At 34.6% G+C, this 20,199-nt stretch overlaps 1 protein-coding gene and 1 non-coding gene across 2 annotated transcripts; both read right to left on the bottom strand.

Annotated features, from left to right (window-relative positions):
- Positions 1–1,485: 1,485 nt before the first annotated feature.
- Positions 1,486–3,784, bottom strand: LOC113301972 (AT-hook motif nuclear-localized protein 22-like). The gene has a single exon (XM_026550797.1). It carries the CDS (start codon positions 3,232–3,234, stop codon positions 2,281–2,283), a length of 954 nt encoding a protein of 317 aa, XP_026406582.1. The 5' UTR covers positions 3,235–3,784; the 3' UTR covers positions 1,486–2,280.
- Positions 3,785–18,709: 14,925 nt separating this feature from the next.
- On the bottom strand, positions 18,710–18,783 carry TRNAT-AGU. The gene has a single exon. It is a non-coding gene; the product is annotated as a tRNA-Thr (tRNA).
- Positions 18,784–20,199: the final 1,416 nt, after the last annotated feature.

The raw sequence follows: 20,199 nt of genomic DNA, 5'->3' as shown, positions 1-20,199 counted from the left end.
AGCTAGGTAGCTCTAGAAACCTAATGAATGTACAACTAAAGCACACCAGGTTGACGTATTCGAAAACTAGCAAGATAATTGAAAGAATCAGTTTGTAAAAAGAGCCTGAAGGCCGAGTAATCCAATACAGAAGGAGGAAGCAACTAAGGGTGGGCATTTCATGAATTGTTTTTCTTTTCCTTCTGAGAAATTCCTTGTGGTGGCTGATTCAAAGAGAGAGTGGAGAACTTTAAAAACAACAAGTAAACACTTAGAAATGAAACCAAATTTTACAGAAGTAACTACTTGATACTATATATACCACTTCCATTTTCCAAGATGCATTAACTAGAGACTACGTAAAATCTACACTAGCTCATCTAGCTAGCTAACTATATATGAACTAAAGGTGGAAACCTAGAGGACAGTGTAAGTGCAAGAAAATGAAAGAACGAAGTCAGAGAAAAATGAGAAAGGTAGAAAAGAAAAGTTGAATGGAGGAAGTTATGATCAAAGACAAATGCAAAGCTAAGAAGCATGGCTAAAATCTCATGGCGATCATAAAGTAGCTAGTGAGGGTAGTGTGTGAGAGAGAAAGAGAGAGCAATATTCATGATCAATACAGAGAACCTGAGCTGGTTCTTTTGAGTGAATAGCTCTTTATCTCTCTCAGACTCTCACTTACTCACTTAGCCCATTATATCCAGACAAAAAAATATACTATTAAAAAAACGAAAAACAACCTTGAATCTAATTCACTTACCTCCTCCTCACTTGTGTGTCGATCCTCTCCATCTTCCTTTTTTATGTTCTTCTTCTTATTACACTGCCAGCCAACCACTCAGAAGTACTAAGAGAAAATCTAGAGAGAGAGAGAGTGAGAGTGAGAACTTTAACGCTCATCACAGCCAGAGTCAGTCTTTGTCCTCGTTGTTACCTTTTTTTCATTCAAAGTGTAGGTGTTGATGTTTGTTGCGGTTTGCCTCGAAAAAGAACTTGTTCAGAGAACTGCACGTGTATCCCCAGTGCCCAATATACATCCATCTCCCTCTCTCTCTCTCTATTCTATTCCTCAGTCCTCACTTCAACAGCTAGATAGACATTGAAATTTGCAAATTTCAACTAGAAATTTCCATCAAGTTAAGCCCATACCTTCGTGTTTGTAACTGTCATATCATCATTCATACTAACTACTTCAAAATCAAGATTAGATCATCATCAGTATCATCATCATCAACAACAACACTTTGTATTATTAAACAAAACAGACGAAACAACATTAACAATACACAGTGACTGCACAAGTGTGTTTTGATCATGTGTGCGTGTGTGTGTGTGATAATGGGGTTTTAGCAGAGAAATATACTATGGTGTTTTGTGGGGGTTTGTCTATACGTGTGGGGATTTTCTTGGAGTAACTATGAAGACTGAGATGCTGCTCATGATCATGCGGATTGTTTTTGGATATAGCAATACTTTTGAAAAAAATGTAAACCATATATAATGTAACGGAAAGAAACTGAAAATTTCAGGTACAAAAATTTAAAAACTATCAGACAAACTACAAATTATGGAAAATGACCAAAAACCGTCAGATTTTTGCAGAGAAAATGTAGATAATCAGAGAAGTAGAAGTAGAAGAAGAAGAAGAATTATCAAACAAGCTAGCTACAAAAGAGCTGCCGCAACAAGAAAAAAGAAAAAAGAAAAAAAGAAAAGAAAATGTTGAGACAATAAATAGAAAAATGAGAGATAGATAAAAAGAAAGATGAGAGAAATTATTAAGATGCCTTCCATTCTTTTCTTCTTCTTCTTCATCTTCTTCTTCGATGTTGTTGTTGTTGTTGCTCTTATTCAAATTCACCTTCGATTTTCTTGTCAAATAAGATGAGGAGGAAAAGGGGCTAGTTATCATATTTCCCACATAAAATCAAAACTCACCAAGATTAGTTGTTGACATTTTGCAGCTTAATTTTCCCTTCAGCAGCTTTGAATTGTTGAAAAAATGATTACCCAATACACGAAACGTTTCAACATCGGTACATACGAAGAAGTAGTAATAGTATTCAAAAGAAGGAAAAATCATCTAATAATAGCAGCTTCATCCATTAATCTCTTTTCAGTACTTCTCAACAAATTCTCTCCTCAACTTGAATTCTTTGCAAGGCTAAATTAAGTTGTACTTTTCGAAGCAATTTTTTCTTTAAAGAAAAGGTAGTGATGATAATGATAAGGATCATGAGATAATGGATAGTAAAATTTGATGAATAAACCCAAAGATAGTTTGTTGTTAAAATTAGGTTAAAAAGGTGGGCGACCAGTATTCGCCCAATAAGCTTCATTTGGTAATTGACTGCATTGATTTAGAAGGTTTGGTGGTAAGCCATGAAATAAAGCTGGGTTTTGTTCTTGCAAAAGCTGTTGGTTTGGGTTTTGTTGTGGCTGTTGTTGTGGTTGACCAACCATTCCGCCACCTCCTGGCGATCCTATCCCGCCGCTCTGTAATGGTAATGAAGGCTCTTCATCTTCTAAAGGCAGCCTCTCGTAAGCAGCGTTACCAAATGATGCAGCCATAATTACAACCGGACCCGATGCTAGAAGTTGACCAACAACACTACCACCAACTACTTGGCCTTGTCCACCTGCTAAATAGATGGTCAATCCGGTAGCCGATGGCGGAGCTGGTGGCGGTAAGAATGAACCGGATAGTGATAAGATCTCGAATCTGCCGTGTAAAGTTACAATTGCACCTGGTGCAGCTGGTTGTCTTAGTGTAACATTAGTGACAGTACCACTTCCACTTAAAATGCAGACTCCCCGCTGTCTCCGTCTAGCAAAAGCAGCAACACTTTCTCCGACATCACACCCATTTGCGATCTCCATGACATGAGCTCTGAGTGCATTCGCACTATCTCTTGTGATGATGATTGGTGGTTTAGGTTTGTTTTTTGAACCTGCTGGTCTTCCTCTTGGTCTTCTTGTGATCTCTCCTTCTCCAGTGATAGATACCATTTCTTGTCCATTTCCATCGCTATGTTCGTCGCCGCCGCCACCTCGATCACGCTTTTTACCTCTTAAACCACTGCTACCTTCATCATCTTCAGAATTCTGTTGCTGCTGCTGCTGTTGCTGTTGGAGATGATGCTGGTGTTGTTGGTGTAACTGCTGTTGATGATGATGATGTAGATGAAGATCTCTTGTATGAAAAGGAGGTGGTAGTGAATGACCATGAGCTGATGCTGTTACTTGATCCATGTCTCTTTTCTTTTCAGAACCCTTTTCTTCTTCTTTTACATAAACAAATTTGTTGCTTCTGTTGATGATGATGATGGAAAACTATCTATTAAACTCAATGAAACACCTAGATAGAAAGCAGAAGAGATAGAGACTAGAGCTAGAGCTAGAGCTAAAGAAAAAAAGTACAAAGAAGATGAAATTAAAGGGTGGGAAGGGGGTATAGTAATCTAAATCCCTTTTGTTTGGGTTGTTTCAGTTGAAGAATATGAGTAAATAGTAGTAGTACTAGCTCTTTACCAATAACTTAATTAAAAGAAGAAGAAGGTTAAGGTTTTGTTTGCATCACCCACCAATTTTCTAGCTGATTCACTCATCTTTTTTGGTCTCTCTAGCTAATATTAATCAATCTTATTGATACTGATTTTTTTCTCTCTTTTTGTTGTTGCTGTTGAAGGGTTGTTCAATATAGAAAGGGAAGAAGAGAGAGAGAGAGAGAGAGTTGAAGAAAAGAAAGAAAAGAGCAAATGAGAAATGAGGAGAATGACAGTGTTGAGAGAGGTTAAGTTTGGATTCGGGTTAGGGTTAGGTCAGAAACAAATACACGTACACACCCATATTAGAGAGAGCTTTGGCTTCGCTAAGACAGCGTGCGCATGGGCGGTGGATGGGTCCCTCTGTCCTCTTTTCTTCCTCAACACTCCACGTGCTCACTCTCTCTATGGGCTGAGTGTGTGTATGAGTCTCTCTTGGTCTTAGCCTCCTCTTCCTCTCTACTAGATAGTCTCTTCTTCTCTCTAATGGATTGGAAGAAGAAAACAAGCTTCCATTGCTTATTTATAACTCTATCTTCATCATCATCTAGACACCAAATCTTATTCTTTCTCAAGTGATCATATATATCACCTCCTATCTTATATATATAATATAGAAACCATAGTCTTATAGTATTTTGACTCAGTTTCTCAAAAAAACAGAAGAAAAAACTCCTAATGAACAACATATCTTTAATTAATGGGTATTTTCTCAAAATTTGATGTTACATATTTAATGGATTATGGTTAGATATTGTTAAAAATGATTGTAGATTATTATTGTACTGCTACTAAGTACTCCTAACTACTTGAATGAATAAATAAACAACCAACTACAATAAAAATTGAAAGGGCTCGGAAGTGCATGGTGTATATAATTAATATGTATATACATATATATACTAATGTTCATTAAATTTAATTCCCCAATTAAGCACAAACAAAATAAACACTATTTGGTAAGCACAAGAAAAGAAACACTATTAATAGTTGATGATGAAGAAAAAGAAAACAAACAAACAAACTAGTCCCTTCATTATATAGAGTCACATCCATCAGCAGTGGAATTTGTTATAATTTTATGGCACGTGATTTCATCATCATGTTCTTGCTCAAAACTTACTAGTAGTACACAACAACTAGACGGTAATAAGCAAACACATTTTTTTGGAAAAAAAATGCACTAAAAATAACAAAGAAAGAAAGCAGAGCTGGCCGTGCGTGGGGATTTTGTCTTAACTGTCTTTCTATATATTTCTCTTTCTCTTGACTGGTCGTTTTCCAGATATACTACTACTCCTGCTGCACTAGGATCAAATATCGAAATATAGTGTCAAAACAATGAGATCTAGCGAGTGAGTGGAGTGGGGATAAAAAGGGATGGATAACTGGGACTGCAATACTGACTGAGGTTTATAACAGCAGGCAGGGGGTGGGTGCATGTGTGGGTCATGGGAAATTGGAGCGGGACCCTTTACAAAACAGGTCAGGTCAGAACTTTGTCTGACCACCTCTACGACCATGGGGTAGGTGCCTCGAATCTCAGGGGTTCTTCTCTTATTCTCATTTTCTTCCCCTTCGTTGGATGGGTCACATGCTTTTATCACATGACACGTGCTCCGTTTACCTATGGTTAAATGGAAAGTCTACGTCACGACGCCGAACATTTAAGATTTACCACTAACAAAGGTTAGCCCGGGTAGCCAATAGTCGAATTCTAAGTTATAGGTCGATCCCTCACTGATCGTATCAAAAAAAAAGAGAAAAAAAAAAAGGAAAAAAAGAACACGGATTTATAAGAATCGTTCAAAAGAACAAAATTTATGATCCGGTCTGGACTATCAAATATCACGGACTATCCGGCCTCCGAATTTAAATTCAGTGTTTTACGAGCAGGAATGTTACATTATATATCTCGAAATATTAGATGTTTTCAGCAGTTATCCGCTACGCACTTGGCTACCCATTGTTTATCATGGGCAAAAAATGGTAACACCGAAAGTGTGTCTTTCCAGCTGCCAAGATCTTTTTGTTTTGTATTAGTTGTAATCTTCTTTAATAGTCATGGAAATTAACCGTCACGTACGCGTTCTTTTGAAAAAGTATTCTACAAAATCTCACGATGAAAATTTATCCCATACCTCGATTTACAGTTGAAAATCATCGATCCCTAGTGTAGAATCTCATTCCAGAGAAATTTGTTTTTACTTTTTGAGTTAACTCTTACTGATGTTTCTTGCACAAAAAAATTATTTTTCCATTAAATTTTACTCGTTAACAACCCGTGCTTCGGCTCGATCAGACTAATCGATTGAGAATCTTCTTCCAAAATGTGCAAATCTCGATATAACAAGTTTGATGACAATTTTCTAAAGTGAATGAACTGCATAGTACAAATTGAGATTAGCTACAGATTCTCATAAATCAAATATGCAATTGTAATTGAGTCTGATCTACCTCTTGACCAGAAATCAACGGATCGTGACCTAAATTTTACCATTCTATGTTTAATTATTCTCCATAAAGCCATGACCAGTATTGCTAAGTGTGGCCAATCTACCTCTAAACCGAAAAACTATCTTGTGACAAACCACATTTACCTCAAAAAAAAATATTCTTCAATGTAACTCAAAAATTGTATTTACGCACAAAATTTCATCGTATCTCAAAGTTGCTGATATAGTATATAATGCAAAAGTTGTGTTGCTCAAAATGATATATTATGCAAAATACTCCCCCGGGACCCCCACCACGCCTCCTAAAATTTGGGCAATTTCGCTTTATCAAGAGATTGACTCAACTTACGGTAATGACATATGTGAACTAATATTATTCATCAAAATCCAAATAATACCCATTAACGATATTTTTGAGGGCTCTTGAAAATGAGGGGTATCTTTTGATTCCCACTTAAAGAAAATTGTATCGAATATAATTTTGTCACCCTAATGCAGAAACTGCATTTAATATATGATCCAAAAAAGTGTCATATGTCATAAAATTTCTAAATCTAACACGGTTACTAAAGTATTGCTTGGTGGCTCAAAAAATCTACAACATCATAGGTTGAATATAAATAAATATTTGTCTTTGACCTTAAGTTGCTAGTTAACGCAAATATATTTCTTGACTAAAAATCTCGATCATAACTCAAATCTCTTTAATTGCCCTCGAGATGATTCATTAATATCCCTGACCAAAATATATCATGTGACTCAAAGTCGGCCTCATGTTATAAAATGTACCTTATAATAATCCAGAATCTGTTATATCCGGTGATCAAAAATTTGTCATGTGACATAAAATATGCATTGTTTAATTTGTCTCATTACCGCTTTGTCCAAAATATTGTTCATATGAGGTATAATCTTTTTTAGCAACCAATTTGCGGAGTTAGTATCAGTTTTCTGAACTAAGATCTGCAATGCAAACCAAAACTAACCATTTATGACCCGTAGTTTGTTTCATGCCTAAAAATATGCATGTGACCTTTCTAACTACCCAAAGTATTATCACCACTTGAAAAACTATCATTATGACCCAAAATCTGTCGTATGACCCAAAATTGCTAAAAGACTCCAAATCTAGCACATGATCCGAAAATATGTCTAGAAACCCAAATCTATTTTTTAAGGAAAAATTATTCCTTGTTACCAGTGTAGTCGAATCACTCTCCAAGGACGATTACTCGCCGAGTACTTGCAACAAGCTATATAACCGATGTGATTTCTGATTCCAAGCCATTTCCGATTTTTATCTATTAACAAGGCCGATTTTGTCGATTTGGAACGATTTTTGTGCAATACAAGTTGGTGATTTTTCCGAGTTTCCCTTACATGCATCAAAATCAAGAAATAAAAGAATTCTTAACCTCTCAAATTGGAGCTATCAAATGGAAAAAAACTCTAAAAACATGATAACTGGGTTCAATATAACAATATTACACACTAAATCATGACTTATGAACAACAATATATAAGTCCCTAATAAATAGGTTCCGAGTATTAAGCCGAGTTTTGACGATTTCCAAGTCCGAACTTATTGTTCCTCGCTCCAAGCTCCTCAACCGAGTAGGACCGAGGAACGATTTCGACTACTTTGCATGTTACCCATATGTGCTTCGTGACTCGAAATGTCACCTGACTTAAATTATCATAATGCCCCTAAATCCATTTATATGTTCGTCTATCTTGAAAAACTTGATCCATCATGACTTAATATTGTTATAATAAGCGCTTGATTAATATAGTGTTATCTTTTTTTTCCTTTATAGGAGTGAGTAATCGCTTTTAAGCCTTATTATTGAGATTTTAGAGAGAAAACTATGTTTGGAAGGAATTGATAAAATTTAGGATAAAATTAAGGAAGCATAATAGTACAATGTATATAGATTATGGTTCTACTATGACTGCGACTTATATATGCTGTCAATCTTGGCTAAGAACTTTTCGAGATGATATTCGATCGAGAAACTCGTAGAGTCGTCGAGCTTCTAGCTGAGACAAGTTTGCGAGTTTAGGATAAAACTAGCCCTTAAACTTGATTTTTCTTATGTTATGTGAATTCGTGAATCGTATTTCACTTAGGGTGGATTTAAGTTAGGCTAAAATCTCCAATTACTTGTATAAAATTGGAAACAAAGACCTCAAAATTTGTACGACATAAAGCTATCAAGGTGTCCTAGTCCCGACAAAATGAGACCGATGCCCGCGATTCACTATTATGACCCAAAGTTTTACTTCAAATCTAGCATTATGACTAAAAGATCTGCTTAATTTTCCTTAGTAACTCACATCTATCTCCTGGCTTATAAAAAGCCATGAGTCTTAGATTTTTTTTTTTTACTCAGTAATATAAATTTTATTAAACAAAAATGTTCAACAAATACAACCAAAGCCCAAATAGGCACTCAACTGGGATTTTTTATCCAGTTTGTTTACATTATTGAAATCTAAAATAAGGAAAAAAAATGGAATTTCTATTTTTTTAAGGAATGGAGGTCTGCCAACATAAACAATGTAGACTCCCTTATTCAAACATGCTCCTCTTTTTGCTAGAGAGTCAGCTGAGAAGTTGATTTCTCTAAAACTGTGAGTAAATTCTCATTGCAGTTTAAAGCAGATATTATTCCATCTAGTTATAACAATCCATGGAAATTTACCAGATTTAAATGTTGTTATTGTTGCACTTGAGTCTGATCTGAATATGACCTTAAAGAAGTTGTTTGAGATAGCCCATTCACCTGCACAAAGAACAACCATCACTTCTGCTAGGAAATTAGTTGCAATACCTAATCCTCCTGTTGCAGCTACTATTACCCTACCATAGCAATCTCTTCCTATAAAACCAAACCCTTCATTATGAGTCTTAGATTTTATCATTACAACTAAAAATTCATATCTTGACTGTCAGGTAAAAATTTGTTTACCCGCTTCTCGAGAATTTTTGATCTAAAAACATGACCAACCAATCATCGGACATATGGATGGTTGATAAGTAAAGAAATAACTAAATTAAGTGAATTGATTAAATGTTGTTCACTTATCATGCCATTATAATAATAATTCATCCGACCATGACTTGAAATCGGTATCATTTAATGATTGCTAGCCTAAGCGCAAAATAAAAATAAAATAATATGGCATAGAGCAATTTTTAGCATTGTTCTCAAGTCTTTGCCTTTGGGAATGAAAACCAAAAAATTTATAGATTGCTTAACATAAAATTTTGGATACTTTTAGCAGGGGTGACACAAAATAAATTGGTTTTGATTCTCCTATCAGCTCTCTCCAACATATATGAGCAAAACCTTCTTTTGCTCAGATTTGGTCTATGGAGTAAATCTAAATAGATCATCTTCATCAACAACCTTCTAGCTTTTTAACTCTATTCTCCTTCGAATTTTTTTAACTGTTTTTAGGTTTTTATTTACACTTTAGTTGTAATCGGATTAGTTTTAGCGAGTGGTGATCTTATTCAACATCAAGAACATCTTCTACACCAATATCTTCTTCAACATCATCTACAACAACCTATGCAATTATTAAGTTTCAAGATCGAGTTCCGATAACGATTCAGACCGCCTCCAGCAGTTTCAGAACGATCTTAGTTTGATTTCAGTTACATTTTTTACCTTTGCTACTTTGCTCTCTATATAAACCTAGAGAAATGGTTAGATCTCTCAATGATCTTAACATTTTTGTTGAATGCAAATTTGTTAATAGGTTTGACTTTGTTTCTAAACCACAGGTAGCCATTTAACCTAGTTACTTTGCCCTTGATTATAATTAATGGAAGGTTAGAAACCAGTTTAAGAACTTCTATTGTAACTCGTTAAATTTCTTTTATGTTTATAATATTATTGGATTGTCTTGCCCGATTTATTATTATAACCGATTCGGTTTTGAGTTTCAAGTTTAATATAATTTAGAGTTTTTCGGGGGGGGGGGGGGGGGGGGGGGGAATCTTCCTAGTTTGAGACCTACCACTAGAAGACAAAAAGGGATATTTTGAAGTAAAATGAATAACCCCTTATCCAACTATTTTAGTTAATGGCTAATTGTTGGTCGTGTGATGAATTTTTGGATATTCATAGTTGAACCAATATTGACGGATTGAGCAAATATTGCTCGTCTGAGCGAATATTGCTCGTTTGATGAATTATTGGTAGCGTGACCAAATAAAATATTAATTAAAATATTGGTAGTTGAACCGAATATTATATAATTAATTAAGATGTTGATTGCTGGATCAACATAAAATTATTAGTGTTTAAACCTGCTCAAAATCATGATTTGCGGAGCATTTAGTTCGAAACCCTAATTTTTGATCAATTGTTCGTCAATTAATGAATTACTGAAAATAGGTCACTGAGTGAAGGAGGGACTGACTACATGGGATAATGGACGACCATGTAGTGCCCAAGTGCTCGTGTGAGCATGCACTAAAGTCGTTGACCAGCTGGTGGAATGATGATTAAACGCTGTTTTAATCATTTATTAAAATAGTGCTCGTTTGAACATTAGGTGATAAAACCTAATTATGAAGAAGAGACAGACCGACCAAGAGGGCATGGGACCGGCCCTTGGTGGTAGTGGGACCAGCTGATGGTCGTTCGAGCAAATTCCAAGTCGGTTGGAAAGAGTTTGGACCCAATATGAGCGATTGAGCAAATTAGGTCAAAATCATAAGAATGTGTGGGACTGGCTCCTTGCAAGCCTTAGGTCCAGCCTTGGTCGGTCAAGGAAGCATGCACGTGTCACCATGACGTCCATGTCTCAGTCCTGAGAGTTTTGGTATTTTCTGGTGTGCATTTGAGCAATATCTTGAATTTTCAGAAGAGTTTAATCTTTGACTGAAATTCTTGATTTTGCTCGAATGAGCAAGTAGAACTTTGCTCGTTTGATCAGTATTATGAGAATATTAAAATAATAATAATATTTTCTTGAATAGCCTAGTAGGTCGTGTGACCATTTGACTTTTCCATGGTTTGAGCAATATTTGAGAAAATATGAAGAAACCATGATTTTTAATCAAACGGAGGAGTTTCATGAGACGAGGGAAATAATAATTATGAAAACAAGGATTGCAAGGTGTGGGACCGGCAACGACTAGGGAGTAGTGGGACGGATGGTAGCCCGGTCCCGCGACACCTTTCCTTATTTTATATTTTTCATGAAACCGTGAAAATATGGAGAAATTTTGAGTTTTGCTCAAACAAGGAAAGTTGCTCGAATGAAGGAGTTTTCATGAGTTCATGAAAATAAGAAAAATAAAGGGAAGAGTCGTGGGGGACCGGACACGGCGGCATGATCGGTCCCTAGGCGCCTCTTTTATTATCTAATTATTATTTTCTCTCTCCTATTTTGTGTAGGATTCCTCGTTTGTCCATATTTTCAAATGCTCGTTCGTGCATTTGGTGCTCATTCGTGTATCATTGTTGAGTACACTTGCACCATTTTATTGGGGCTTACTCGGTGATAGTCTAAATGCCCGATTGTTGAGTAATTATTACTAATTCATGAAATTCAGCGGAGAATGGTTCATGAAACAGAGTAATAATTATGAATTATGCATCTATTACTAATCCATGAAATCCAGTCGGAGAATTCAAGGAACGGAGTAATAGGATATAATAGATTATTTTCTAGGAATTCAGTCGGTGGATGTCACAGTAGAACTAATCTATTGTAGAATCGAGATATGAGATAGTTAAAGCATCATTCTCGTTCTGAAAGATGCGTATTCAGGGAACAACGTGCAGTGTTGTTGACGTCCTGAAGGTGTTTAGCCCCCTCAAAAAATAATTATGTAGGAGAGCCGCATGAATCTATACACAGTCTCTTTACATAATCAGGGAACAACGAGTGTCGTAGACGTCCTGAAGGCGTTAATCCCTCTCAACAAACAATTATGTAGGAGTATCGCCCAATCATTCTTCTATGTAGATGTGGATCTCTCAATGTAGTCAGGGAACAACGAGTATCGCCGACGTCCTGAAGGCGTTAAGCCTTCTCAACAAACAATTATGTAGGAGGACCGCCCAATCATTCTTATACATAGAGGGCACGATGAAATGCGTAGCATCGAACGCTCATCTAGTGAGAGGCCTTTCGAGAAACATATTCATCATGGCTCTGAGAGGTACTCGATCAGAGATCGTGAAACAATTCACGGATCGTAAAACACGAATCGTCACATGCGATCCTGAAGCCGGGTCAGAAATATGCAGTATCATGATTTTACGATTTTAGCCCTTGCTGAAAATCCACCATCAACAAGAATAATCGGTTGGCATGGTCATGTACATAGACCGATTATCATAGGAATCAGACAATATAAACATGGACGCGACCAATTATGGTCAAACGTAGAAACCCAAGATTGTTTGTAATTTTCAATTTTGAATGGATATATTAATCACAAGTATAATTAAGAGCAATGGGTTGCAATCGACGATGTTTAATATGATTTTTTTTAAAAAGAAAATTGATGAAGAAATTTCCTTTAAAATGATCGATGTAGTTAGAGCAAGTCTTATGGTGGAATCCAACCTATTCCAAGTGTGGAAAATTCTTGGAATGTCAAGTCTAGTGGCTTCCAAGTTGGGGTTTTCCACAGAAAATCCAAGCAAGGTTCCATGGTTTGGTGGAAGAGTCCGTGGAATCCATCTAAACGCCAATAAGAATAGCGCTAAAAACGCTATTAAGATGAGTTGTTGAAATCTAACGGCTGAGAAAAAAGCGCTATTCTTAATAGTGTTTTTTAGTGCTATTAAGAATAGCGTTTTCACTATTCCATCACTACACTTGCATTTCCATCCACAATTCCAGATGCTGAGGTGGCGTGGAAGATGGAACTCTTCCACCATAAGACTTGATCTTAAAATAGATTGTTGAAGTTAGGTTTTAATTTTAGTTTGTGAGGAAAATGATTTGAATGAGTTTTAGTTTTGAAAATATTGGAATAGTTTTGAAATCAAGAAGAATGAGGCTTAGGATTGAATTTTGATAGTGAGGGCAACTTAGTACTTTTACCTAGTTTAGACACCCCTTATCCCTTTAGTGTAGTTGGGTGAAAAAATAATAGGCCTCAAACCAGTAGGAAGGAAAAAAAATACATATGAGTTTGAATTGAAGACTTTGCTACCATTTCTAGTACGATTTGCCAACAACATAATATATTGCTAATTTGCTACGGGGACTTTCGAAAGAGAAATTGGGTCAATTGCCCAAATATTTTTTAAACGTGGTTCTAATGGACGAGTAAAAATTAGTATGAGTGAAATGGACACCAAAAAAATAGCAAGAATAAATCTGGATTCATCTTGACTTAAACTTAAAAAATAGCGAGGTGAAACTTGATGCATCCTGATGTAAATTAAAAATAAGAAAAAAATATTTAAAAATGGGTAAGATAAAACTGTTTGCATCCTTTCTATTTTTATATTCTCGTCCATTTAAACAGTATTAAATTTTACTTGTCTTTTTTACACAGAAACTGTCGTTATTGGGTTAATTGATTATGTGCTTTCGAAAAGTGTTATGCAGTGTTAACTCTAAGAATCAAGACTACTGTTGAAGTATCGGCATTCAAAAAAGATTGTCCAGACGAACAAATCCAAAGAGGCATGCTCCACAGTTCATGATTGAAAAATATCAGATAGACCAACGGGTGGAGTCGATCAAATGAACTGAGATGGAACGTGACAAATCTGGTAAGCAATTTCATTTCTTTCTTTCTTAGGACATCACCTTTATTAGTTATCTTGCTTTTGTCCTTTTTCTTTTCCTCTATTCTTCCAAGTCTAATAATTTCACTTTTAGAGTCGAATTGTACTTGTTTGTACTTTGTATACAGATTATACTTTCAAACTTCAAACATAGTTATACAACAATCGCAAACAAAACAAGAAAAAGAAAATCGTCGCAAATGTTCAATTATTCTAATTGAAAAAATGTATTAATGGGTAAGACGGGTGTGGTTGTTCTACGGTTACAGTTTGATGGTTGGGTGGAAATTTTGGATTCAGGATTCTGGTTACGAGATGATTCGGGTTATGGGATTCGGTTTGGAAATTATTTAACTTTAGACTCTGTTTGTTTTGGATTCTCTATGTAACATTGGGGTTTCGCTGTTTATTTATTAAAAAAAGAAACACAAAATTGGTTTAAATGACCAAAATTAACAATTTCTGGGTGAAAAAGACATCTAGATTTTGATACTGTTTAAATGGACAAAAATGTAAAAATTGCCACGATGTAAACATTTTCATCTTACCCATTTTCAAATAATTTTTCTTATTTTTAATTTACATCAGGATGCATCCAGTTTCATCTCGCTATTTTTAAAAATTTTAAGCCAGGATGAATCCAGTTACATCCTTGTTATTTCTTTGGTGTCCATTTCACCCATACTAATTTTTACTCGTCCATTTGAACCATGTTTTAAAAATATTTGGACAAATGACCCATTTTTCGAAAAAAAACACAAACTTGGTTAAAAAGACCAAAATCAATAATTCATGGGTGAAATGGACAGTTAGATTTTGATACTGTTTAAATGGACAAAAATGTAAAAATAGGCAGGATGTAACCAGTTTCATCGTGCCCATTTTCAAATATTTTTTCTTATTTTTAATTTACACGGGATGTATCAAGTTTCATCCTTACTATTTTTTTTGGCCATTTCACCCAAACTATTTTTTAGTCGTCCATTTGAATCGTGATTTAAAAATATTTGGACAAATGACATAGTTTACGCAAAAAAAAGGTGTAAGACAAACAAAATAATCGGATGGCTCACTTTGTGGCGCCATGCCATCAACCTATGAATGACACATTTTTAGTCCCTTGCCATAAAAGGGCCATTAAGAAAGACTTGATCTGGCCAGGCCAGACTATCAATTTTGGGGTCATAATAGGAGAGTTAGGGGAAACAAACCCTTCGGCTGCATACGGATTAGGGGTATAATGTTAGTTGAGCAATCTTAATCCATCAACCTATCATGTTTAGACTTTGGTGGTGGGGTGTATCCGGCAACATATAGGTCCAAAATTGCCACTTGACAGGTCTCAAAAGTCATATCAAAATAAAAATTAACAAATAATTGATGATGAGATTAGGACTAAAAACGGTAGGACCTAATTAAACGTCTAATCAACACTAAAGGGGTGGGTGTACAAAGTCATATTCATATATCATCTGATGGTTATGACCCCAGCCAATCACGTCAACCTTTGACTTAAGACAGATAGATGAGTTGATGAGAGATTCTTGTGCGTAAAAAAGAAGGTGCCCATTACACACCCTAGCCCTACTTGCTGGATATTCCTTTGCCCGTTTTGCTTTTCTTGTCGTTTTCCTATATGCTAAAGAAACGACAAGTTCCACTCCCTGATTTTCAGGATTTGTAAACACAAAATGATAAGGTACTAATCTTCATTGCCTTGTGGCCACAGTCAAATGGTCCAAAAGCCTACTAATAAGGATGGAAAAAGAAAGTAATCCATTTCCTTGGAACCTTTTAGGGTTAAAATCTTTAGTGTGAGATTTTAGGGTTAAAATCTTTAGAATTGTGAATTTGTAAATTTTTCCTTTTTCAGTAAGTATTACATGAAATGATTATTTTCACTTTACCTCCAAGTTTTGGTAAAAAAAAAAATTCGACCAAACTCAACCGTAAATGAAACTAGACCACTTTTTTGTTTTTTATAATATACTTATATTTTTTTCGTATATTATTCTACATTTTTATCAAAATTGAAAACAATTTCAGAATTATAAACAGTACCTTTGATAAAAATTTAATCGTTGAAAATTACTATTTGAAATTAAAATTAATGTTGGTATATCGGAACGGAATAAAGAAAATTAAGAATATAGTAAAAGGGAACATATTACCAATACATAGCTTCCAGCAAAAGTTTTTCTACATTTGAAAACTGGCCGATTGAGGTATACTCACACTAATTATGATTTATAAATTTTGTTTCCAACCATAATAGTGAGCTAAGGGGTGTCTAATGTGTATAAAGTTACCTAATTACCCTTCCGCTATAAGAACTAAAATTGTTCCCCTTTTAATTTTAGACCCAAAACCAAACCTTATTATTTTCCTTTCGGTTAGAATTTATTTATATTCGATTAGTTCTTTCAAACACTATAAGTAATTTAGCATGTTGGTTGAATGTCATATTGGGTTGGAAAAATCAAAATTGTTGAATTAGAGTTGTGTGGTCGTCAGGGTATCTCTTTGTCTACCTTGACGACTAGTATTAGTCATTATCTTCTTAGGTTTAGTATCGTGACGACTTGTCATCTCTGAAAGTAACATTTACAGGGTCATCACGATATGCATCCTTATAATTTGCAGACTAGTGTTGTAATAATTAAGGTCGTTATGTTTTGAAAACTTGAACCCTGCCGACCAATAACTGCCATACAATTGTTTCTCTGCGTACATTTTTGTTATTCTCAGCATGGTTGGGGAATCTATCTTGACGATTTAGTGTTGGTCGTCACTTTATGCAATTTCGACCATGACGACCAATAACTGCTAAAATCAACCTTCACTCGTGTCCCATTTTTCATTTAGTCGTCATATTGTTTTATCTGTAACCATGACGACCTTGTGTATAAGATTTTTAGTCGTCAGGTTTGGTATTCTCGACCCTGACGACTAAAGATGATTCGGCAGGTCAGGCAATTAATACCTTGTCGACTAATCATACATCTATAACACCTTTCTTTGTATGTCAAAACTCATTTGGCCAACATTACGGTTTATTATCAACATGCCGGCTAAGGAAGGTCATTTTCTTCCAGTTTTGTCGAGCATGCTTACTTTTCTTACTTTCAGTTCTGAAAGTGTTGATTTCTTCTATAATTTAGAAATGAAACTATTAAACAACTTTGCAATACCCTTTTTAGAAGTGCTTGACTAGTGTGGTTTCATATCCATTACAAACAAAATTCTCAAAACAATTTTTTTTCTCAAAAATCTTCCAACAAAATCCATAAGCTTAATCTAACTAAAACATGATTTCATGAATTTTAATTCAACTAATCAATCTAACTAAATTAATTAAGTCAAACAGGTTTATCAATGTTAATTAAACAAGGGTACTTTAGCGATTTTTCGAAAATATATGGCTAAAGGGCGTTGGGTTTTACTTCCGAATTACCCTATTTTGTTTTATTTGGTATATCCCAATTAATCTGGGTATACCGAAATCTCGCCAGTATCTAAAAGGTGCACAAATTTGACAATAAGTGAACTGAAATATATCTTCTAGCTAATTGATCAGTCATAAAAACCTATTTTAATCAAAACTTAAGAAAATATATGATAACTTTACGCAATAGAATAATCTTCATGGAATAAAAGAAGGTCGTAGCTTCACAAACACCGGTTTACTAGTAAGCAATTCTTACTAGCATCAAAACCTTTTTGGTATCACTGCAGAAGCTTTAATGAAGCTCTACATTATCAAGAAACTTCTGTTTTTAGAGCGAGAACCCAAAAAGCTCCTAAATTTTAGGAGCAAATTAAGGTTAACATTTCCGTCTTGTTTGTTTCTTGATGTTTATAAGCTCTAAACCCCAACGATGGTGCATCATAAATAAAGTTAATCAAGTCGATGCTGAAGCTGAGGTAGAAATTCTAGTTTCAACGAAGCTGTGATGTAGGTTTTGCTTCCTGAACCTAAACTTGATTGTTATTATATTTTTATTGAGTTGTCTGATGATTTTTATGATAAATCTTTAGATGGTGATGATGTGGAAGAATGGGAAAGTTGAAAACTTTCTTGACTAAGTAGTTTGAAGTAAAGGACTTAGGAGCCTTTCGTTATTTTCTACGAATCGAAGTTTTAAATTTATTGGAAGACTCAATTTCGACAAGATAAAACTTGAAGACATCATGAAAAACCTGAAGGATCAACGGTTTCTGAAGGGAGAATTCAAGTTCATCCCGATTAGAAAGGTTATTTTACCATGATGATATACAACAAAGAAGATAAGAAGAGGGTTTGGGAGATGGACCATAGATTCTTGAATCCTTTATCAAGAACAACAAACATTTGCAAGACTAGCCTAATACGCAAGAATGGACTCTAAATTTTAATCATGAGAATCAAATATCTATAACTATGGTTTGGGCACAACTCTGAAGATTAAAGCTTGAGTATTAAACGAAAATAAACCCGGTTATCGATTTCTAAAACCTTGGGAAGACCTATTAAGGTGGATGAAGTTACTTTAGGTAAAGAGATTGGTTTATACGCAAGTGTGTTGGTGGAGATTGGTTCTCCCTTCTTATTCTTGGAAAAGTTTGGGTGAAATCTAAAGGTAATGTAACTAGTTGAGATTCTCAAGTCCAAAGTTTTGTTCTCATTGAAAAGGGTGGCGTTTCACATGATTTTTATTTAGGGATTTAACATTAGTCAGATAAGGCGTTCGAAGAGATTGCTGATAAAGTCTACTTGAAAATTCTTCTTAAAGCAAGGGTAGTTTTGGTGCTTTTCGTGATGAGAGAATGAGTCGCAAATAGATGAGGACATTATCAATGATCCAAAAATAGTTACATTTAATCTAATGCAACCCGTCGCGTCAGTTAGAAAATCTAATGAGCAATTGAAATGATAAAACCTCAACATGATTCACAATAGAAATGAAAAAAATGCTTTCATTGAGAATTGAACTCAAGACCTCCCGCTTACTAAACGGGTGCTCTAACCAACTGAGCTATAAAAGCTTTATGCTTTGAACTTTCGTTCACCTTCAATAAAACACTGATATCGAAATTTTAGATCCTATAAAAATAACTGTGCTAACAGATTTTTCACCCAAAAAAGTTATCACCCTATGATAACAGAAAATGAATAATTAGATAACTAGTCCAGCTCTTGAGGTAAATAAGCACTGGACCCCGTTGGCAAATTCCTGTTGTTGCTCATATCTTTGAGGTAAATGTATTAATTTTGGAAACTTAAGTTAAACTGATCTTACTTATACAGTATGATGTAGCAAGTTATATATATGAAATTGTATGAAAACTGCTTCCTCCATCCCACTATTAGTTGACCTAGTAGTACAATTTAGAAATGATTTATCTCTCAAACTATATCACAGATATCCGTAAATTTTATATCATTGAATTTTTTTTAAAACACCTACGCAACGAACATAAAGATGAATATCAAATGATACAATATCAACTATTAATAAGACAAAATTTTAAAATAAATATATCAACTAATAGCGGGACCGGGGGAGTATTATTTACATATATTAATGTAAATCATAAGTTTAAATTATTATTTCCAACATCTCTTCTGTGAAATAATGTGGAGTTTTCTTTTAGACAGAGTGAGCTTGAGGAGCTGACATAGTGTTTTCCATTTTTCAGTTCAATTGAGGAAGAAAAATTAATGTTCTAAGATATAATATGATTAAACTAATTTATAGAAAAATATATTAGTAATGTAGTGTTAGAATTTATTTGTTTTGATAACTAACAATGAATATTCGAAAATCAAAAAAAGTTTTGGGATGCTTTATTTTTTTGCGAGAAAAGTACACAGGGTACGTTGGAATCGATAGAAATGATTGAAATTTGAAATAAAAATTAGAAAATTTGCAATAATAATAATATGACAAATACTTTTCTTTCTTAAAAAAACCCTTAGAATCCTGTTGGGGAAAATAACAATAATACGAGAATAAGAAGTTAGCTAGTCCCGAAAGCTTTGAAGTTGAAGAAGAAGATTTTGTTGTTGAGTTCCCCAAGAATTATGTCGTTTTCTGACTTAAATCCATTCCCAACCTTTTCATAGTTTTCTAACTAAACAATTTCTATTTTCTTTTAGGAAATCAAATAGAGAAATGGATCATATAAATATATTAAGAAAACAAATGTTACTGTTCATGGATGTGGGAGTTTTTATATGTTCTTTGTTTAAATTAATTAACTTTTTTACATAGAAAAGGGTACGAAGCATTACTTTTGATTTAATCTGAACGGATATACCTTACCACTAAAAATTATGGGAATTTCTGTCTAGGCAGCGGGAGAAAATTTGTTTTATCAGTTTTTGTATGTATATCTTTCATCATTCACCACGTGTAAAGAGAGAGATACGTGGAAGGCTGTAAAATAAGATATCAAAAC

The sequence above is a fragment of the Papaver somniferum genome, chromosome 8, assembly GCF_003573695.1.
Source record: "Papaver somniferum cultivar HN1 chromosome 8, ASM357369v1, whole genome shotgun sequence".
NCBI classification, from domain to species: domain Eukaryota; kingdom Viridiplantae; phylum Streptophyta; class Magnoliopsida; order Ranunculales; family Papaveraceae; genus Papaver; species Papaver somniferum.
The sequence above is the reverse complement of the archived record's forward strand: the minus strand, read 5'-3'. Positions and strand labels throughout refer to the sequence as shown.